General features: G+C 46.1%; 1 protein-coding gene across 2 annotated transcripts in view; it reads right to left on the bottom strand.

Annotated features, from left to right (window-relative positions):
• Window positions 1–4,289: 4,289 nt before the first annotated feature.
• LOC115470909 (PQ-loop repeat-containing protein 1-like) overlaps window positions 4,290–23,563 on the bottom strand; it is an 87,497-nt gene continuing 68,223 nt past the window's right edge. For both annotated transcript variants that reach the window (XM_030204525.1, XM_030204524.1), the window contains exon 5: window positions 4,290–4,517. In XM_030204525.1, coding sequence (XP_030060385.1) covers window positions 4,343–4,517 — 175 coding nt within the window. In that variant the 3' untranslated portion in view covers window positions 4,290–4,342. The remainder of the gene's footprint in view (window positions 4,518–23,563) is intronic.

The following is a 23,563-nucleotide window of genomic DNA, read 5'->3' as shown; positions in this document are numbered from 1 at the left end:
GCGGCCCTTGAGGACCGAGGTTGGACGACTGCTTTTGTAGAATAGGCTCCCACCTGTCCCTGCATTTGCCCCGAGTGAAAAATATCTAAGGCCACGGGTCAGGACTGCCCGTCTCAGGTTAAGTCACTGCAGCCACCATCAATATCCGCTTTTAGTTTGGGAACTATTTTCCATTTCTCTGAATGACTCTTCCGCATTCTTTTTCCAGTGAAACATTTCTGCCAGATTGGAAATTTTACCACTGTGCTTTCTGTTCTTGCTCTTGGGAGGCGGGGCTGGTGTTTGGGAGGCGGGGCTAGTGCTGGGCAAGACTTCTACGGTCTGTGCCCTGAAAATGGCAGATACAAATCAAGGTAAGGTATACACAAGAAGTAGCACATATGAATTTATCTTGTGGGCAGAGTGGATGGACCGTGCAGGTCTTTTTCTGCCGTCATCTACTATGTTACTCACGTTACTATGTTACTCCTACAAAGGAAATTGAATGTTGGCAGGTATTTATCTTCTTTCCCTGCGTGGTGCGTTAACTGCTTCACTACAGGGGCTCAGCATTCACATAACGCTCAGCTTCAGATATACCTTTAAAGTTCACATACATTAGTCTGGTAGAGTAAGACCTTTATATGGATCATCAGATCCGCGCATCAACCTCTGTTATGGCTAAAATGAGCCAAGCATATCTCGGAGGTAGCGACGTAATCCTCATCGATCCTCTATTTTCTATATTTTTCTAATTTTATCATTGAAAGTATCTTAAACATTCAGCTTTCACTTAGCTTTTTAAATGTAATCCAGTTACTCTTTTACTTCAAAGCACACAACGGAGACATGGTAAAGCCGACATGATTCCATGTTTCGCGACAAGCGCTGTTTCAAGGTAGTCTCCTGTATCTTTTCAGTGGATCTATTCAAGCCACTACAGGGGCTGGCAGCTGTCATGAGCATTTCTAGCTTCTCGTGCATACATTTTTTTCTCCTTTTTGTAGTACTCAATTTTATTTATTTATTTATCTTTCAATGAATTGTTATTGCATTTTTTTTATGTATGGCTTTCTTTTTTTTTTTTCACATGCAATCTTATTAGCTCTCCTGGATTGGTGTCTCTATCTCTTTTATGTGCTGTATCATCATCTTCAGCTTTATTAAGCCTGTAATCATTGATTTATTATTTTTATTCACACCAGTTTTTTTGTTCACATCAGTTTTTCAGATTTTATCCTTTATATATATATTGGTTTTTATGATTACATATTAGCTATGTTTTTTATCTATTACTAGTAAAAAAGCCCCGTTTCTGATGCAAATGAAACGGGGGCTAGCAAGGTCTTCTTCTGTGTGCATGTGGGAGTGTGTGTGTCCCTGCCCTCTCTCCCCTCCCCCCTCTGAGTCCTTCACTGTTACAGAGAGTGTGATTTGATTTCCTGCTTTGCTGTTTTCCTTCACTGTTTGTGTTAGAGAGAGAGCGAGGGCGGGGCAGACACTCATGGGGAAACCGGATATCTCTCCCCCTTCACACTTCCGGCTGGAGGCTTCATAGAACGTTGGTGTTGCCTTTTATATATAGAGATATTTAGGTTTATTTGTATTTATTCTTTTGTACACAACTTATTATTATTGTATTGTTTTTGTCATTTGTTGTTATCTATTGGTCATTCATTAATTTACTTATTATTTATTTATAGTTATGTACAGTGTTTTGACCCCTGAGGTAGGTGGTTGTTTCCCCCGATACATGGTCCCATGTTGAGTCCAACAGTGGTGCTTATTTAATAAAGATTGGTTTGACATCAAGTTTGCCCACTGGAAGTCATTGTGTCATCCCCTACTTGGTTCCTTGGACACATTGTAGGGTTGCTCTTCCTGCCTTATGTTGTGAGCTCATTTCAACTGTCATCTACCCTTCAATAAGGAACCGTTTTTCCTCAACATATTGGCTGCTAAATGTAGTGATGTCTGAAATTTGTGCTGAAGTTTTAGTGCATCGAGTCTTGTGTTTTTGATAAAAGCCTGGGTACCAGCAGAATTTGAAACAGCTTGACTACAGCACTTGATCTGATAGACGTCTAGACACAGGCAAGATTTCAAATTCATAAAGTACTTTGGTTGCAACGTGGGTTGTGAGAAACAATTGTTGACCTGTCTTTGGCAAATTTGCACCTTGTAGTAAATATATTTAGAAGTCATTTTAATTTTTCTTTTGCACTGGAAATGGCACAGACTAGCACTTTTTAGTTTTGCTGGCCACACTTTCGTAAGTAGATAGAGAGGACGGACACAGTGTCAGAGGATGGCTACAGAAATGTTGCAACACAAATTCTACACACCGATGCTTGAGGGAATCAAAACATATTCTCTGGAGGAAAGAGATGAGGGAGACAGGGCTGCCAAGGGAGGGGGGGTGGGCGCGGAAGATTCCCTGGACCTGGCTTCCAAGGAGAGCCCTTCGACAGTGATCGAGACTGCTCTGCCAGGCTGGTCATGGGTCCTTCTTCCTGCCGAATCCTGCCTATGCAGAAACAGGAAGTTACTTCACAGGAGGCGGGATGTGGCAGGAAGAAGAACCTGTGACTGGCACAGAACTCTTGTTTGCTGCTGTGGGGGGAGAGGGCAGCGACAGTGGTGGTGGTGAGGCAGCGGGGTGTGTGTGTGTGGAGGTGGGGGAGTCAAAAGCCTGGCTTTGACTCTCGGTGGATCTGGGAAGACATGGGAGTATTCTAGAAACACTGAAATATTGGTCAGGGTTCCAAAAGGCACATGAAGATAATATTTTCCTGTAAAAACGATTAATGACAAGGGGGTCATGGACTAAATTTGGTAAAGGGGAAAATATCTACCAGTAGAAGGTGCAGTGAACACAGCATAGACAGATACATAGGGTGGTGGATGGGGGTGGGGGTAGATATTTAGAAAGGCAAAAAGGCAGATGTCATTATCTGCTGACAACTTGAAACTTGCTACTAAGCAATGACCTTTATGCCGACCTACTATATCATAAAATTTTGCAACACTTCACATCAAATGCCGCTTTAAATATAAGTTGTTTGCAGTGAAAACAAAGCTATATTTGTACAATATGTGGATACCTTATATGCCAGGGAGAACCAAATAGATTTGCAATTCCAACTATTTATAGAACGTAACTGAACTCTTTTATTTAGCTCCGGCCCTACGGAATTCACTGCCCCAACGCATTGGAATTCAGACTGTTTTTTTCAGAATTTAATTCAGGTCTTAAAATATTTCTTTTTTTTGTTTGTTTTCTTATTAACCGATGAAGGGCGAAGAGAGCAATGGCCCTCGTGAAGATTTGCTGCATTCTGGGAAACTGTTATTTTCTGTTCTTACGTTTTCTTTATTAGAGGCCCTTTTACCAAACTGCGGTAAAAAGTGGCCTCAGCGCATCCTTACGTGGCTCATAAGCGCATGGCCATTAGCGCGTGACCCCCCCCTACCGTCACCCATTATATATGCGATAAGAGCTCATGCGCTAACCATGTGCTAATCGTTTAGTGCACGCCCACTCTCCACCTCCAGACCGGCCCCCCCAGTGCTATAAAATAAATTAGACTTTTTTAGTGCGTGGGTAAAATCACCATGGGACCCCTAAGCGCGGCCCAGAGGAAAGTCCTTTTTACTGCAGTAAGCGTGCATTAGTGCTTACCTCAGCTTGTTAAAAGGTCTCCTTAATGATATCTTTCGATTTATTTTTTTCAAGGAAGGGTGGTAGAGCAAATTTTTAAATAAACGTAACATGCCATTAGGTTTCATGAACAGCGTATGTCTTGTGAGTATATTAGTGAAGAGTCCAAAGAGAATCCACATCAGTGGAGAACTCAAAAGATCCCACGGAGTATCTCAAGGGAGAAGGAAAAGTGGGAACTAAGGCCACGGTTTCCAGAGACCGGAGCACACAATGTCTTGAATTAAAACAACATTTTATTGAAAATCAAAAGCGACTCAACACAACGTTGCGTTTCGGCCGAAGGGCCTCCTGCATCAGGAGTCTGTGTTTATAACAGAATCAAAACGTCTGACAATTAAAATCACGAGAATCGTAATAAAAACAGAGGGGGGGTCTTTAAAAAGACCGTTGGTCGTATAACAGTGCTCAATGCCGGTCACAGTCCCAGCATTGAGCACCTTTATAAACACAGACTCCTGATGCAGGTCCTTCGGCCGAAACACAACGTTGTGTTGAGTCGCTTTTGATTTTCAATAAAATCTTGTTTTAATTCAAGACATTGTGTGCTCCAGTCTCTGGAAACCGTGGCCTTAGTTCCCGCTTTCCCTTCTCCTTGTGAGTATATTAGAAACACAATAAAGTCCTTCTTGCTTCATCTCACTAGCCGGGTTTGGAATGTGGCCACTGTTTATAGAAGAAGACCTGAAGAAGGATGGTTATATCGATGGCTATTTGCAATAGTCCGCAGAGCCAGAACTGAGCTGGAGTTTGGTTAATGATAAAATAGCCTGTCTTAAAACAGTCACCTGCTGTCCACAGCAACACCATCTTCACACTGAAATGAGAGAAAGCAAGGGAAAGGATTGTTAAGTATATTCCTTGCACATGAATGCCAGTAACATACGTTCACTAAAATCCTCAAATTTATGACCAGTACCAGAAACCCAAACATTCTCCGAGCTAGTTGGAGATTTTTTTTTTTCAAGGTTTATGGGAAATCCATGCTACGTCTGTCAAACCTAAGGCCCATACATGTGATTGGCCAATTAAGGGCCTGGTCTCAAAACATGTACGATGTGTGCCAGGGCGTTCCCACTTTGGGGTCCTTTTACTAAGCTGTGCTAAAAGAGGCCTTAGTTTGCCCTTACACGCGTCTTTCCAGCGCATTAAGGCTATTTGTAGTGCAGCTGAAAAATGGCCAATTTTCCATTTTCCGAATTAACAGCCATGTGCTAATGTTGCCATTAGCGCATGGCCATTAACAAAAATTAGCATGTGAGCCCTTACCTACACCTAATTTGTAGGCAGGACAGGCTCACACGCTAATCTCTCACAAATCAGTTAGTGTGCGTAACGTAGACGCATTAACTGATTAGCGCAAACACGCTGACTCTTCAAAAAAGTAAAAATTATGTTTTTTTAGCATGCGGTTTGCACGTGCAGATTGCAAAATTACCATGGGATGCCTCAGTGCATCCCGGGTTAAGTCCTTTTACTCTGCGGTAAGCATGCGCTGGTGCTTACTGCAGCTTGGTATAAAGGCCCTTTTATGTGCCAATCTGGTGGAATACTTTACCAAACTTGCTGCTTTCTATTATGGACCGTCACAGTTTTTGGAAGTGTCTCAAGACTCATCTTTTCTGCTAGACTTACAAGGTATGGGTTGCTTGACATTGAGTTATTGAAAGTTGTATTGATTATTTATGGTTGTACTTTTATGTTTTTGCTGTAGTTTATGTGTGCTTATTGTTAACTGCCTAGAACCATGGAAAGTAGACAGTTTACAAAACAATGTAAATATAATAAATAAATAAGTGAATTTTTGCAAGTTTCCACAACTTTTATATTGCAGCGTACTGTTGTGGGAGGGGATTGAAGGATACTCATGTTGGTCAGCAATGGGTCCAGTGCTGTGTAGTATTTCTGATCAGGGTGAAGTGTATTCACAGTTCAGAAATACTGGTATGGCTGAAAACAGGATGCTTAGGGGTAGGGTTACCATATTTTGTCCCCCAAAAAGGAGGAAACATGCCCCGCCCTGCCCCACCACACACCCTGCCCCCTTTCACACCCTGCCCCCTTTCACGCCCTCGCTCCGCCCCTGTCACATTTTCCCCTCCCCCTGTCACACACCCCTCCCCGTCACCCCCCTCCCCTTACTACTGCCCTGGTGGTCTAGTGACCTCTTCCGCCTTTGGGGCAGGAAAGAGCCCCCTCTTTCCTGCCCGGAGCGCTGCCCTGCATGCATCCTTCCTGTTGCTGATCTCGGCGCCGATTCAAAATGGCCGCCGAGAGTTGAAGTCTCGCGAGATCACTTCAACTCTCAGCAGCCATTTTGAATTGGCGCCGAGATCAGCAACAGGATGCATGCAGGGCAGTGCTCCGGGCAGGAAAGAGGGGGCTCTTTCCTGCCCCAAAGGCGGAAGAGATCACTAGACCACCAGGGCAGTAGTAAGTAAGGGGAGGGGAGGTTAGCAATCTGCCCGTTCGTCCGGATTTCTGGATGTCCTGCCCACCAGCCTGTCCGTTTGTCCAGAAATCTGGACAAACGGGCAGATTGGCAAAACCCGCTCGGTTGCCCGGACATGTCCTCAAAAAGAGGACATGTCCGGGTAATTCCGGACATATGGTAACCCTAACCATACGTCCGGTGTTACCCGGACATGTCCTCTCTTTTTGAGGACATGACCGGGCATCCGGGTGGGTTTTGCAAGCCTGCCCGTTTGTCCAAATTTGCAGGCTGGTGGACGGACAGGCAGGCAGGTGTCCTATCCTCCCCTCCCCTCCTTTACCTTAGTGTGGTGCTGCAGAAATCTTGCAAGGTCTCTCTCGGCAGCCATTTTGAATCAGCACCGGGAGCAAGAGAGGTCTACAGCCGCACCGGGCAGGAAAGAGGGGGCTCTATCCTACCCCGAAGAGGCGATTTGACTACCAGGGCACTACAATAAGATACAGGAGGGGAGGGGATGGGTAGTGAATGGAGTCATGTGGGTGGAGGGAGGCTAGAAAATTGGGGAGGGGATATACATGGGGGGAGAGAGGAAATCTGGCTTTCCTTGGGGGGGGTCAAAGTGACAGGGGGTGAGGTGGGGTGTGACGGGGCAGGGTGGAGTGTGACAGGGGAGCAGGGGGTGGGGGTGGGGCAACAGGGGGTGGGGCATGTGCTCTCTTTTTCCTTAGGGCAAATATGGTAACCCTACTTGTGAGGCTCTCCTCCTGAGACTGTACTGGAAGCAAAGCTCGGACACCAGCTGTGCTCTATAGGCTGGTCAGCATAAATACAACAGAAAACAGAAAGGATTTTTACAGCTACATCTCACTCTCTGAATAATTTATCAATGAATATTGAATCTTGCTCTCCTGATTTAGCCTGAGTTTTTCCAATTTTTGGTTTTCTTGTTGCTTGGGAGTCTGACCGCAGAATACCTAGAGGTACAGCCGAGGCTGGCAGTGAAAAGAAAACTAATTAATTCTCACCTTTCCCATGCCTGAAATGTGGGCTGCATCTCAGCCGGATAAGAATCAGAGCTGCTGAAACTGCCCCTCAGAAGGGATTTGGGATTATTTCCCCTCCTTTGGCCTAAAGAAAACCTTAATGATTTCTGGCAGCTCTGATGAGAAATTCTGTTCGGCGCTGACTGAGACTCTTGAGTATGGCCAAAATGAAATGTGAGATTCTGTGACATTGCACTTCCAACCATGTGGGCTCATCCTGAAATGGATCTGTGTCCAGTGTTTCCTATCTTGCTTCCTTCCCTATTTTTGTTCTCTCTCTCTAGTGCTTGCTTTCGAAGGTAACTAAGTTGCACGGCTTTGAAAAGGCAGTGTTTGAGATGGTGGATTTGTTGGGTCTTTGCTGAAATGAGTTTCAGCCTGGAAAAAGTCCTTGTACCCTTGGGAGGAATCGTAGCGCTCATGGAAAATATCTATTCCAGCTTTCAGCAGAGGGATCCACATGAGAAAGCTCTCCACAAGCTTAAATCCTCAGATTTGAAGGAAAGAGCACTGGTTTCCAGGGAGCAGCCTAGCCATGTAACCAAGTGGCACAGCTAGATAGGGCCATGGGGGCCTGGGCCCCTCCCCCAAAATTGCTCTGGGCCCCTGGTTGGCTGGTGGGGGGTCCCCAACCCCTGCCAGCTGAAGACTTCGTCCAGCACTGGTCTGCGTTAGTGCCGTCGCATTGCCTGCCCTGTTCTCCCTTCCCCTCATGTCGGGCACGCTCCTTTTAGTGACATTGAGCATGCTCAGTTTCATCAAAAAGGAGCATGCCGATGTGAGGGGAAGAGAGGGCAGGGCAGGCAACGCAGCGGTACCAGAGACAAAGTCTTCAGCTGGTGGGGGTTGGGGACCCCTCCCCCACCAGCCAAGGTATTTGCGGCGGCGGTGCTTCAGCTGGCAGGGATTGGGGATCTCCACCAGCCAAGATGTTTACAGCGGAGGAGGGGGGCGGAGGCAGAGGGGGTGGCGGCGGGGCAGCGACCGAAATGTGCCTCCCCACCTCAGGCTCTGGCCCCCTCCTACCTCGAGGTCTGGCTACGCCCCTGCATGTAACAGGCATCAAGACATGTCCAGCACACTTGCACTGCTGCTGAGGGAGCCGGTCGGAAGAATAACCAAAATGCCGCTCCTAGAAGTAAGGCTTCTCTCCTAAGTTGACAGATGAGCTTGCCAGTAGAAAATCAGATGATACTTAAGGTGCTGAGGCAAAAGGGGGAAGGAATGGAAGGGGTTTTCGATTTAGCTTACATCTGTACATTGTAGCTCAAGGCAAGTTATGTTCAAATACAGTAGGCATTTTCATGTCCTTGGAGGGCTTATAGTCTAGAGCAGTCTTTCTCAAGTCCAATCCTGGAGTGCCTCTTGCCAGTCAGGTTTTCAGGATATCCACAATGAATAGTCCAAAGAAGAGCAGAACACACGTCTAATATGATAAAAAGGCTTTATTTGTGCCACTCTGTAAAATGTCCCGAAGTGGCCATGTTTCGCCTTGCTATAGGCTGCGTCAGGGGCTAAAACAGCTGTTGCAGTCCCAAAGGGCACGTACACGCAACAGAGCTAAAATCCAACGAAAGCTGCATTCAGAATTGTCTTGAATGAGAGAGACAGTTGCTGTGTGTTTCTATCAACCCGTTTGTTGCTGCCTGGACAGTTCTATGGCAGTCAGAGTCAGTACACGGAGGCACTTCCTGGTTAAGTTGCTGAATATTGATGTCTCCCTTCGTGTTTTGCTAGAGCAGTTTATTAGAGTTTATGCCAGTATTTTGATATGGCCAATATGAAACGTGAAATCTCTTTTTCTTTAGCCATTCTATAGATTTACTTGAATTTCTAAGGTTGGCGTCTTGCTGCATGACCCACTTTGGCTCAGGTTCAACTCTTCTTTAGAATTTTCTGATACAGAGCAGAATTCATGGCCCCATCGATGACGACAAACCATCCAGGTACTGATGAGCAAAGCATTATTCTATGCTCATACTCTTTGGTGAGCACAGAGTTTGAGCATAGATTAATGAGTAAAATATTCACAATAACAAACATTTTGTTTGTCAAAAAATACAAACACTGCCTTCCATTGAAGACCTACCTCTTCAACAAGGCATACCGCAAAGATCCCTCCTATGAACGTTAACGCAATACCGCTTTATCTCCCATTCCGAATTTGAATCTACTATGTCCTCATCAAGACGTACTCCAACGACCCATCCTATGAACTTTTAATGGAATACCGTTCTATCTCTTATTCTGAACATGAACTCTTTATACCTGATTGCTTAATCTACTAAGTCATTCATGATCTTTATGTAATACCTCTTGTATTTCTTACTCCGGAATGGCGATCGCCATGACGGAACAATGAAAGCCACATTGAGCCTGCAAATGGGTGGGAAAATGTGGGATACAAATGCAGTAAATAAATAAAATAAATAAAGTAAGAACCCGATCCCGACTGTCCAGCATGGCGATGGAGATATCATGGTGGGGGATGGCTTTGTTGCATCAGAACCTGGATGGTTTGTCGTCATTGATGGATAGATACTATAAAGGAAGATACCGGAATGAACATAGCAGAACTGAAAGAAGCTGTGAGCGATCAGAAGGCATGGAGAACACTGATCCATAGAGTGACCGAGAGCTGTACTCAACTGATCGGATAAGGAACTCTTTGGTGAAATTGAGGCAGGTAGCGGTATTCTTTTCAGCTGTCCTCCCATGAACACCACTCCCATTTAGTGTTTTCTTGACGGTTGATTCATGAACCTTAACAAAAAAACCACAGTGCAGAAAGTTCATTTTAACTTAGGGAGAAAAAGATCTTTGCAGTCTGTGGCATGCAAAACCTTTTCACGCCACATCACTCTGTGTGACTAACAGTGACTGCTGCCATCCAGACTCCAATTTTATTCATAGGTCGGAAAACCTCCCATATTTAGGGGCCCTTTTGCAAAGGTGCGGGAGGGCTAATGCGCTGTTAGCGCACGGCCAATCGTCACTACCGTAGTAGAGGCAGTGCATGCAAATCTCTCTCATGAATATTCATTATGGATATCCTGAAAACCTGACTGGCTGGGGTGCCTCCAGGACTAGTGATCGTCAGGGACATCCTTTTTTGTTTTTGTGAGTAAAAGACGTCCATGTTAGGCACTTTAGAAGGACGTCCCTGACGAGCACTTGGACATTTTTTTTCCCAGATTGTCATCCTTCTCAGACATTTTTGGAGCTCGCTAAAGGTGTTGTTCAGCTCTGCAATAATTTTTTTTCTTTCCGATTCCTTCACAGCAGCCCCAACGAGAGGTGCAGACCTCCCGTTAGGTTTTCCACGGTAAGGGGAATCGGAAAACGGTAGTGCATCTCATTACAATACGATTTATACACATTATAATACTAATTTGCTCATCTGCATTCCGTTTTCGTTAGCTGTGACAGGACAATGCCCTTTTATGCATGTCCTGGTTTACTACTTGCACGTTAAACTGGCTAGAACCAGTTTAAAACCCAAGTTGCTGGCTCGTTAAGTTTAGTTCATCTAGCCCTAGGTTTGGGAACCATTGTGCTAGGGTGTTGATTGCCCTTGCCGGATCTTCAGCCTTATCCCTCCTGTCATTGCTCAATTAATTTTCAAGCCCCTGATCTGTACCCTTCCAAGACACCAGGCTTTCGAAAAATACTAGGACAAGGGGGAATGCGATGAAGCTGCAGTGCAGTAAGTTTAAAACAAATAAGAGAAAAAATTTCTTTACTCAGCGCATAATTCGACTCTGGAATTCGTTGCCAGAGAATGTGGTTAAGGCGGTTAGCTTAGCAGAGTTTAAAGGTTTGGATGGCTTCCTGAAGGAAAAGGCCATAGAATATTATTAAATGGATGTAGGGGAAAATCCAGTATTCCTGGGACAAGCAGTACATAATGCTTTGCTCTGTGGATCTTGTCGGGTGATTGTGACCTGGATTGGCCACTGTCGGAGACAGGGTGCTGGGCTAGATGGACCTTTGGTCTGTCCCAGTGTGGCGATGCTTATGTCTTATGTCTTTTAAACGTTAAACTTGGGGGGGGGGAGGGGATGCAAATGGACAATTTGAAAGCAGCTCACCCTTCCTGTAGGTAAAAATATGCATTGATGGTTTTTTGTTTGTGTAGCTGTCAGGATCTATTCTTTTCTTTGGCAACAGTTACTCTTTGCTGCATCCCTGAAGCTGCTACCTAGGCAGCTGGCTAGTCTTGCCTAATGGTTGGGCTAGCCCTGATGACAGTGGCTGGTAGAGCCTCAGAGGTTTAGAAAAAGTCTTGTAACCCTGTCCAGACAGATGATTTTCAACTACCCTTTTTCATAGGTCTTCTAAAATTTCTTTTGATTGTGGAACCTGAAGTGAGTTGGTCATGCAGCAAAGTCCTCAAATGCAGCAGAGCCGAACTGTTTTTCATAGTAGAATGGAACAAAACTTCTTGGAGGATAATGTGAGACACTGACCAACAGTTACAGGAAATGCTTTTTTGAAGTTATTGCTGCTTAAGGAGGGATCGGAAGTTACTGAATGAAAGGATCATTTACTTTCTTGTACAAGGATACTTATTAATGATTTTTTAAAATTGAATAAATAATCAAAATATATATATTTTTTGTCCAAGTTATTTGCTCAGTGGGTCTATTTTTCTTTCCTATAGTGGTTTAGTTTAGGATATTTATTTATTGGGATTTATCAACCACCTTTATGAAGAGATTCGCCCAAGGCGGTGTATACAGGGCCGCCGAGGGGGGGGGGCAGGGGGGGGACAAAATTCCCCGGGCCTCCAAGGGGGGCCCGGCGCCGGGGTCAGGCCACTGGTGCCGCAGTTTCCGGTCTCGCCTGCCTCCTTGGCTTCGGACTCCCTGCATTTGAAGTGGCAGTCACAGATCGCCTCCCTTCCGGCCTTCCCTCCCTGTGTCCCGCCCTTGCGGAAACTGGAAGTTACATCAGATGAGGGCGGGACACAGGGAGGGAAGGACAGAAAAGAGGCGATCTGCAACTGCCGCCTTGAATGCAGTGGGTCTGGAGCCATGGAGGCAGGCGAGACCGTGGACTGCAGCGGCGGGGGGAGTGATGGGGGGCAGCAGCGGCAGAGGGTGCGACGGGGGGCGGCAGCGACAGGGGGGCGGAGGCTTGCCCCGGGCCCGGCCGAGTCTCTCGGCGGCCCTGGGTGTACAGATACAGTTTAACATAAAACTTACAATTTTGTTAACAGCATAACAATAGTAAAATAACCAAGAATAAACATCAATCATAAAAAATGACAAGTGATCGACTCACCCGCAAATGCGCAGTAGAGCCCGAACGTTGAGACAGGAAAAGTCCTAGCCCCGCCTCCACCAGCTTCAGAATCAGAAAGGAGGAGGAGTCAGAGGTGGTCGAGGGGCGGAGAGTACACAAACAGCCCGAACGCAAGTGGAGAGAACGACGGGGCGTGGGAATTGGAGGGGGCGTGGAAGGCGAGGGGCGGAGAGTACACAAACAGCCCGAATGCAAGTAGAGAGAAGGACGGGGTGTGGGAATTGCAGGGGGCGTGGAAGGCGAGGGGCGGAGAGTACACAAACAGCCTGAACGCAAGTAGAGAGAAGGATGGGGCGTGGGAATTAGAGGGGGCGTGGAAGGCGAGGGGCGGAGAGTACACAAACAGCCCAAACGTAAGTGAAGGACAGGGCGTGGGAATCGGAGGGGGCGCCGTTGAAATCAGAGGGGGAAGGAGCAATGAATGAAGGCCCCACTCCCCGACGTTGCCGCCGCCGCCACTCCCGCCCCCCTGCAGTGATATGAAAGCGCCTCTCACCTCCGTGTGAAAGCGCTGCTGCCTGCAGCGCTTTCACACGGAGATGAGAGGCGTTTTCATATCACTGCAGGGGGCCCAGCACGGAGGGGGGTGGGAGCGGCGGCAAGGAGGGTAGCTGGATATGGGGGGAGGCCAGGGGAGAGAGCAGGGTTGCTAGACAATGGGGGGAGGGCAAGGGAGAGAACAGGGTTGGTGGACGGGGGGGGGGGGGGAGGACAAGGGAAAGAGGAGGGTTGCTGGACATGGGGGTACGGTAGGGGAGAGAGCAGGGTTGATGGACGGGGGGAGGCCATAGGAAAACAAAAAACTAGCCCGTTTTAACGGGCTTAACGGCTAGTAAATATAATAAATGAGGTAAACTTGAAAACAGTAAATTGAAACCTAATAATAGAGCTACTGTGAAACAGTAACAAAAAGATACACATTCTGTTTCTGAGTCTGACGTCCTGCACGTACAACGTGCAGCGACGTCAGACTCAGAAGAAACTTTCGGCGCCAGCTTTGCAGACTGCAGTGGAAGAAATGAAAGGACCTCGGCTTGGCTGGTGGGGGTTGGGGTCCCCCGCCAGCGAAGGTAGGCGACAGCAACGGCGGGGGAGGGTTGGCGGCGGTAGGGGGGTCCAGGGCGAAATCTGCGGGGGCCCAGGCCCCTGTGGCCCCACGCAGATACGCCCCTGATAGTTAAGCAAGAGATAAGGAACTGATCTGAGTTACAGTATGTGTAGCAAGCTAGTCCAGGTGCAGAATGAGCGAATAGTCACGCACTGAGTATAAATTGTGCTAAAACACAGCCAATCCAACCTAAGGGGCTCGCAAACTTTTTCTCAGCGCTATAAATATATTCCCCTATACCTACATATTAATGACCAGACTGCTCGAGAGACAGTAATAGAGTTCCCTGTGGCTGCCTGTAGATTGCTCAGAGAAATCTTCAGCTTTTGAATTATCTTCACTGTATATATGCATGCATATACATACACACTGGGTTTAGCTCCACCAGATTAATACTCCTAACCTCTGAATTAATGCACATTCATTCAGCTGTAAAATGACTCTGCCTGTCTGTAATCAAGGCCTGGCCCCATAACAGCAGTTAATGTCAACAGCCATCTATATTTACTGCAATAAATGGAATATTTCAATGGATTCCTAATGAATTCCATTATTAGAATGTAAAAAGCAAGGACCCAAAAATGCGAACTCACAGATCTTATTATAATTTGATTTATAAAGGCTCTCTTGGCATGCACTGCAGATCCTATAACTGAAAACATAGCAATCGCCATCCGTATTTCTTTCTTCTACCTAACTCACGTGAATCGGAGCAGCCTTCATCTGTCAACATTCGCCTGGGGACCGGCACATCAGCACTTAGGGCCCTGTTTACTAAGCCGTGTCATATGCGTGTTAACATTTTTAACGCACGTTAACCACGTATATGTGTTAACAGTGTATACGCCTACAATATCCGTATAGGCGCCTACATGGTTTATTTATTTACTGCATTTGTATCCCACATTTCCCCACCTATTTGCAGGCTCAGTGTGGCTTACATTGTTCCATCATGGCGATCGCCATTCTGGAGTGAGAAATGAGGTATTACATAAAGATCACGAATGACAAAGTAGATTAAGCAATCAGGTATAAAGAGTTCATGTTCGGAATAAGAGGTGGAGCGGTGTTCCAATAAAAGTTCATAGGATGGATCGATGGATGGTTAACATGCACGCTAATTGTAGGTGTGTTAAAAACGCTAATGCACCTTAGTAAACAGGAAGGGCCCTTTTATTAAGCCATGTAGGCGCCTGCATGCACCCAACGTGCGTCAGTTTGGAGTTACTGCCCAGCTACCACATGACCTTTGAGGTAATTTCATGTTTGATGCACGTCCGATACGTGCGCTGGAAAATAATTTTTATTTTCTGGCGTGCGGCAGAAACCAGGCGGTAATCGTCATTCTATGTGCGTAGAAGATTACCACACGGTTAACACGAGAGACCTTACCGCTAAGCCAATGGCTGGAGGTAAGGTCTCAGACCCAAAATGGATGCCTGCCAATTTTTATTTTGCCACATGTCCATTTTCAGCAAAAGTGTAAAAAAGACCTTTTTTTACAGGCACGCTGAAAAATGCATCTGTGTGCACCCAAAACAGGTGCCTTTACTAGCGAAGCCCGTTTTTCGGCACCCCTTAGTAAAAGGGCCCCTCAGTTTGCTGATCCTGGATCCTGCTCATCCTTTATTTTTTCTAGCAACATCTGGTTCAATTATCTTCATCTACTATAATAATTTGCACCTCCAACGATCTGAAGCTGACTGCCAGGAAGTTGAAGCCCGGTTCGTAATGTCTGAAGCCTTCCGGTGACGTCACCCTGTTGCCTGGGAAACTGCAACGCGTCTCAAGCACGGATTAGGACGCTCTCGGCCCCAGGGCTCTTTTCACATGCGCGGCTGCAGAGCAGCCAACAGTCAATCAGCGAACGTGCGGAGGCCGGATGCAAGCGTTGCGCATCCCTCCATTGGATGCAGCGGCAGCTGCTGTGGCAGTAAGCTATTCCCAGAACAAAGGGGCGGGCATAGCGCTGTGGCGGCTGAAACGTCATGACGCACGTCGGCGAACGGGTAGGTTTAAAAAGTGTGCTTTCTTTAATCACAGTGCGGCCGTCCCTGGAACTCGAAGGGGGGCGGCCCTGGGGGGGAGGAGGGAGGGGGGAGGAGGGGGAGGGAGCAGAGGAGAAGGGGAGGGGGGAGGGAGAGGAGAGGAAGGGAGGGAGGGAGGGGGCCCTGGAGGGAGAGGGGGAGGGAGCTCTGGAGGGCGGGAGGGAGGGGGGGAGAACTTCGAGGACAACCTTGCAAGCGCCCGTTTCATTTCACACAGAAATGGCCTCTTTTACTAGTCATACATAAAACACTACCCACTGCCCTATAGAAATGGAATATTTCCGTCATGTGGACTGGCATCTTCCCACATCTGGGTATTTCCCTTGCACTTTCATTTTCAAGAAGCCATGAAAAAGCAATAAGGGTTTCATATAGAACTGAAATCAGTATTTCTGTCCTTTTGAAAGGACTTCTTTGAAACTATAGTGCCTTTAATTTTGAAGAAAAGAAGGCATTGATTTGATCAGTCTTTGCAAACACTGGTGCTGGACATGTTGAGAAAACCCAAAGCAAACCCTTTTTGGCCCAGTAACTTTCTTCTGTTCCTTTGAATTTGTTGGTCAACTGGAACCTACTCCTACTTTGGGCTTCCCTTCTCCTCTACCATTTTAACCCTTCACCCCCCTATCTAATCTAGCCTAGTCTCTACAGGGTCCATAGCACTGTACCATGAAGGAAATTGGGCAGACTAGATGGGCTTAATGGTCCAGTTGGCTACAATCCCTCAGAAACAACTATCTTGGTGCCTGCAGGTTAGTGTTGGCTAGGTATTGTCCAGGGCTGCCGAGAGAATAGGCCGGGCCCGGGGCAAGGCCGCCCCGCCTCCGCCCCCCGCTGCCCCGCCTCCCATCGCTCCCCTGCCGCTGCAGTCCGCGGTCTCACCTGCCTGCCTCCATGGCTCCGGGCCCCCTTCATTCAAAGCGGCAGTCGCAGATGGCATCTCATCTGGCCTTCCCTCCCTGTGTCCTGCCCTCGTCTGATGTAATTTTCGGTTTTCGCATGGGCGGGACACAGGGAGGGAAGGCCAGAAGAGAGCCGATCTGCGACTGCCGCTTTGAATGCAGGGGGCCCGGAGCCGAGGAGGCAGGCAGGTGAGACCGGGGACTGCAGCGCTGGCGGCCTGACCTTGGCGCCAGGCCCCCCTTGGAGGCCCGGGCCCATGGAATTTTGCCCCCCCCCCCTCCTCTCGGCGGTCCTGGTATTGTCCAGCAAAGCCACTAGGACCCAGGAGGCTGTATATTTAGGCAACACTCTCATTAGCTTTGGTAAATGTTTAGATTTGAGAAATGAGGGAAGAAGGAGCTGGACACTGGATTAAGAATGAGATCTTGTCTGTTTATCTACCCAGGAAGGAGAAGAATCAATGAGGAAGACAACAAATTTCCTTGGAAATGTCAGAGAGATCACAGGGGAGTCGTGCGCAACCTGCAGGTGCTTAGATTGAATATGAAGTTCTGGCTGTTAACCATTCTTCTGTTCCTCTTTTTGGCCCTGGTTTTTATGTCTTGTCTTTCTTAATTCCTACAATTTGGGGTCACTGGCACAATGACCTTTGCACAGCTTGATGGAAGGTAAGACCCTCTGTTCTCCTTCCTGTTCCACGCCTCCAGTTTATGGCCTCCCCTCAGCCCAAATGCACCCTTCCTTCTCCACTGACCATCAGCCTACTGAATGTTCACTCCCTACGGAATAAAACTCATCTCATCTAATCTCTGATAATGAATTAAGGTCTACATTTAGTTTGCCATACAGAAAAATGGTTGACAGATGCTGACTAAACCTACCTATATCAAGCCTGTCCCCCTGGCTACTGCTTCTACTCTTCCCGTTAACATAAAAAGTGTGAGGGCTTATCTGTTTTCCTCTCCCCCCTTTATCACTACTCTTTCCTCAAAACCTCAACTCTTCCCCCTAGTTGAAGGCTTATCCTTTAGTTTAGTGGCCACTTCGTTCACCTTAAGTCTATTACTCACTCCTCATCTCTTTTACTCCACTCCAAACATTTTTATAATCTATGACCCCTGCCTATATTTTTAAGTAATTTTAACCTTCATATTTCTTCCCAAAATCACGAACTGCACTAGACTTTCTTTCTTTCTTTCTTGTGTGATTTTGTCTTGTCACAACTTGTGAATTCCCCTACACTCACTGCAGGCAGACCTTCCTCCTCATTACCTTAGATACCTTCAAAACGTCCATTCATAATCTGCACACTACACCTATTCCTTGACTGAACCATTCTTTATTTCTTTTCATTGTCACATCTCTGCTCCCACTAATAAATCCACCCCCTCCTATATTCGGTTTTTCAGAAGATAGCCAGCATCGATGCTGCCTCATTTAATTTCAGCCTGAGACTCTTTCCCTGAAGTCTTTCCTCTTTACCCATATCTCAGCAAGTTGACATCTGGCACAACACCTTGCATTCTGCAATGCAATCGCATACCCAGAATGAGAGATGCTGTGAACCATGGTACCATCATGGCCCTTCATCTTATGAGATGGCATTTATGTCATCTGGAAAGGAGATGACACAAACAATGCTCAGACTTCTGTCTAATCTCTTTTTGAGCTTACAGAATTTCCATTGATATACAAAGAAGGTCTACTTTTCAAAGGGACTTAAACCCTTCTTAATTATACAGATTATTCAAGTGCTCTCCCCCTTACCCTCATTGCTAGCCTGAAGTAACCTCACAGGGGATAGCATAGTCCTTGCTTTACCCAGGAAGTAGAGAGCTTACATTCTTCATTACACCCTCAGATCTTCTAACACTTCTCAAGATTCTTCTGTTCCTCATTCAACCTTGACCTCAAATGATCCAGATCTAGTCCATCTTATTTCCACTTTCCATGAAGTCACTCTATCGTCTGTCCTAGACATATGGAAAGTAGTCTCTCTTAAGTCCTCTACCAATCCTGCTGACCCTCTCCCCACCCATCATCTTAAACAATTCCTTGACCTGTTTCTCTCCTATTTGCTTTCAATGGCATCCTCTAGTCTGCTGTCAGGTATCTTTCCCTTTGAACGGAAGCCTGCTATTATTCATCCTCATCTGAAAGATCCTAAATCTGATCTTGTTATTGCTTTGAATTACTGTCCGGGCCAATGTTGTAGAGAAACTGGTCGCCACCCAGCTGATCTCCTACCTTGACAAAATCAATGCCCTTCACTCTAAACAGACCAGCTTTCACCCATAATACTGCACAGAATGCTTTTTGATTGCCTTAGTAGATTTTGTACAGATATGCTTGGATAAAGGCCAGGAGATTTCATTTAATTTATTTCACTTTATATTCCGCTATTATCTAGACTGGATTACAAACTAACATACATACCTTTCAGTGGAACTCTCTGTTCTTCTACAATGGCTGACTAATTCCACATTTCGGGTACTTTATTGGACCGGCTTAAATCTTACTTGAAGTCTAGATATTTTAAGCGTTCACTATCACAATTCCTTCTCTACGCCACTCAGTTTATCTTGTGGTATTCTTTAGGGCTCCATTCTGGGTCCTATACTTTTTAACATCTTTCTTGTCCCCTTAGATCTCTTCATCAAATCCCTAGATATCACTTTCTTTATTTATGCTGACGACAAACAACTTTAAAGTTTTGAGATTCCGTCACAGCTGATTTCGTGTCTGAACTATCCTCTAAGCTGGATGCAATCACTGGTTGGCTCATGAATAATGGATTAAAGCTTAGGGCTTCAAAAGCAGATGCAATATTGTTCTCCTGGTTCGAGTTCCCGCCCGCTTTCCTTCTCCCTGCAATCCTAGGTACACCCATCAAGTCGGAAGATTCTTGGAATCACTGTAAATAAATAGCTGAACTTTGACGAACATGTTCTCCATCCTTTCTTCGTATTCACACTCTAATTCTTTCTCATCTAGACTACTGTAAATCAACGTACCAAGGTCTCAGATGGCTGCAAAACAATTCTGGACAAGAAAGAAAGCCAGCAGATCAATATCACAACAAAAAGATTTTATTGAAGATACCGTATATGAACAAATCGCCCAACACAGGCCGTGTTTCGCCCACCTAGGGCTGCGTCAGGGGCTAATTTGAAACCTTTGTAAAGGGGCAAATATGGTGCATAAAAGTCAAGAAAAAACCAGCTTGTTATGATTGGGGTCTGAACCAGGGGCGTATCTGCGTGGGGCCACAGGGGCCTGGGCCCCCGCAGATTTCGCCCTGGCCCCCCTCCCCGCCGTCAACCCTCCCCCGCTGCTTACTTTTGCTTGCGCCGAGGTCCGACCCGCAATCGCCGTTTTTCGTCTTCCTCCGTGGCCATGCTTCCAGGAAGTAACGCTGCAGTGCTGATTCGTTGAATCCAGTTCGGCGTCTGACGTCAGACGTCAGTGCCAGTCCCGTGTTCCAGTCCTGTGTCCTCCAGTCCGGGGGACCAGTCCAGTGTGCTCCAGTCCAGTGTGTTCCGGTCCGGTGTGTGTTCCAGTCGGGTGTGCTCCAGTCCAGTGTGTTCCGGTCCGGTGTGTGTTCCAGTCCGGGGGATTGCAGTCCAGTGTTCCAGTCCTGTGTCCTCCAGTCTGGGGTATTCCAGTCCATGTGTTCTGGTTCGCTGGGCAGTACCTGCAGTCCCTGCCGGTGTGCTTACCCAGTGTTGGTTGGTGGGTTTTGCCTGCTGCTGTCGCTCCTCGTCAGCAGACCAAGGGCTCATGTTTGCTCCAGAGCCCAGCTCTGCGGGCTCTGAACCTGAGAACCTGACACAGCTCAAACGGGAATCCTGTGGTCTCTAGCATACAGAAATGGACACACCATTACTGAAGCTGGAAAAACTATTGCAAGTGTCCTGTGATGTTTATATGCATCGTTTCTGGTTTCAAATTAGCCCCTGACGCAGCCCTAGGTGGGCGAAACACGGCCTGTGTCGGGCGATTTGTTCATACACGGTATCTTCAATAAAATCTTTTTGTTGTGATATTGATCTGCTGGCTTTCTTTCCCATATTGGATTTTGCAGATCGTTTGCCTTGTTGTTTTTTGCAAAACAATTCTGAAATACTCCTTCATTGTGCTGATGGATTTAACAGGGTAACCCCTCTACTATGCTAAACACTGGCTCCCTATTTCCCTACTGCAGTCCCTTTAAGATATACTTACTATAAGCCCACTTCTTCTGGGATCCCACCTTATTTTTATTTGTTTATTGGTATTTATATCCCACATTATACAAAATAAGATTATCAGTTCAATGTGGCTAACATACAATTAAAGCACAGTATTATAATGAAAAGAATATTAATGAACATGCGGATTACAATTATAGGGCCCTGTTTACTACGCCGCGTTAGCGTTTTTAACGTGTGTTAACCACGCATGTGCATTAACAGTGTACGCAGGTTGGGCAGGCCTAGCAATAGAGCTGGACCTATTTGTTTAAGCCTGGCCAGAAAAACCGGACCATTATCCGCTCCTGGATTTTCTCTTGGACTAAGTGACCTCCTAACAGGATAGGCTAACTGCATAACCTGCCTATGATAAGGTTGAGGCAATAACAATTGCTCCACTTCTTCTCCTTCCGATGACCCTGTTACAGGGCAAAGTATGTGTTTTAACCCTTCCCCAAGTCTATGCCTTTAACCCAGATGGGAAAGTAAAGAAACTCTCCCTCTGAAAATAATTAAAAGTTTTATTTCTGGGCATCAAGTTGAAAGAATCACAAGGCAAAATTAGTGATACAGGCATTGAATTTTGGAGAGTAATAGAAGACATTCCAGGTCAATAAATCTCTGCTTAAAACTCACCTCTTCAAGGCTGCTTTCGGCACCTAACCTTTCGTGATATATAGTATGCCCTATTAGACGGACTCTGCACTTGTCCGTTGACTGCACACTTATCTTTAGATTGTTTAGATTATCTCCTGATTGTACACCTGTCTTCTAGATTGTAAGCTCTTTGAGCAGGGACTGTCTCTCTTTGTTAAATTGTACAGCACTGCGTAACCCTAGTAGCGCTCTAGAAATGTTAAGTAGTAGTAGTAGTATTACATATAGCAGTGATTTAACCAGAGCTGAGATTGTGATGTCATAATGCCTCATTCCACCAATGCCTAAGAGCCAACCTCATCAGTGATGTCACAATGGCTTGATTGTCCTATATTTGTCTCACTCTTATCTATTAGATTGTAAGCTCATTGAGCAGGGACTGTCTCTCTTTGTTAAATTGTACAGCGCTGCGTAACCCTAGAAGCGCTCTAGAAATGTTAAGTAGTAGTAGTAGTATTACATATAGCAGTGATTTAACCAGAGCTGAGATTGTGATGTCATAATGCCTCATTCCACCAATGCCTAAGAGCCAACCTCATCAGTGATGTCACAATGGCTTGATTGTCCTATATTTGTCTCACTCTTATCTATTAGATTGTAAGCTCTTTGAGCAGGGACTGTCCTTCCATGTTAAATTGTACAGCGCTGCGTAACCCTAGTAGCGCTTTAGAAATGTTAAATAGTAGTAGTAGTAGTAGTAATTTTGATTAAAATTTGTAAATGTGATGAAATGTATGTTATTTATTTATTTATTTTCACAGTGCAGCTCCTTGTGACTGACTGTGGACAACGGAAGGCTAACTGACTTGCCAAGAGTCACAAGCAGCTACAGTGGGACCCCCCCCCCCCAAACATACCTTTACATACATGATTAATTGTGATTAAATTTTTAATGTAATGCTGCTTTCGATTCCTGACTTGTAACTTTTATCTTACCCTTATGTGTCCCATTGGCGTTCCTAGGGGGCTGACACCCAGGTGCAGCGCCCCCCCCCCCCCCCCGATGCAGGACACCCCCCCCCGAAAGAACCCCCCCGGGTGCACGCCTCTGAGGGGGTGCCGCACACGCCTGTCCGTCGTTCGTTCCATGCTCCCGCTCTGCCCCGGAACAGGAAGTAACCTGTTCCGGGGCAGAGGGAGCATAGAACGAACGACGGACAGGCGCGCGCGGCACCCGGGGCGGACCGCACCCACCGCCCCCCCCCCCCTAGGAACGCCACTGATGTGTCCTTCTGTATGTCCTTCCCTTCTCCTTTTTGGTCCTGTCTGTTTGTCCTGATTTAGATTGTAAGCTCTTTTGAGCAGGGACTGTCTTTTCTTCATGTTCAATTGTGAAGCGCTGCGTACGACTGGTAGCGCTATAGAAATGATTTATAGTAGTAGTAGTAGAAGCCTGCCCTTGCAGATCAGCAACACGGCCGCGCAGGCTTCTGTTTCTGTGAGTCTGACGTCCTGCACGTACGTGCAGGACGTCAGACTCACAGAAACAGAAGCCTGCGCGGCCGTGTTGCTGATCTGCAAGGGCAGGCTTCTACATGGAATGCTGCTAGCAGAATAGCAACATTAACATTCCATCTAGAATCTCCAATAGTAGCAACATTCCATTTAGAATCATTCCTATGTGTCCTTCTACCCTTATCCTTATTGGTCCTGTCTGTCTGTCCTGATTTAGATTGTAAGCTCTTTTGAGCAGGGACTGTCTTCTTCATGTTCAATTGTAAAGCGCTGCGTACGACTGGTAGCGCTATAGAAGTGATTTATAGTAGTAGTAATCTATTTATTTATTTGCTGCATTTGTATCCCACATTTTCCCACCTATTTGCAGGCTCAATGTGGCTTACATTATATAGCAATGGCATCACCATTAACAGAGTAAGAGGTTCAGCATATTGTTACAATTAATGTACAAGAATAACAGGTAGGTAGGGTAAATAAAATGATAATACATAACATGCAAGTGAGAGTAGGAAAAATGTAATGTTCAATAATGATAATATGATAAAATAATCAAATCAGAAGGGATCAATATTGGTGGGTTCTGGTATAGATTAGGAAACAATTGAAATGCATCACTAATAGTTATATATGTTGAATAGCAATTATATTAGCTAACCAGATATTTATTCTGAGA

The sequence above is a fragment of the Microcaecilia unicolor genome, chromosome 5, assembly GCF_901765095.1.
Source record: "Microcaecilia unicolor chromosome 5, aMicUni1.1, whole genome shotgun sequence".
Lineage (NCBI taxonomy): Eukaryota > Metazoa > Chordata > Amphibia > Gymnophiona > Siphonopidae > Microcaecilia > Microcaecilia unicolor.
Note: the sequence above shows the minus strand (reverse complement) of the source record. Positions and strands in the feature narration are given on the sequence as shown.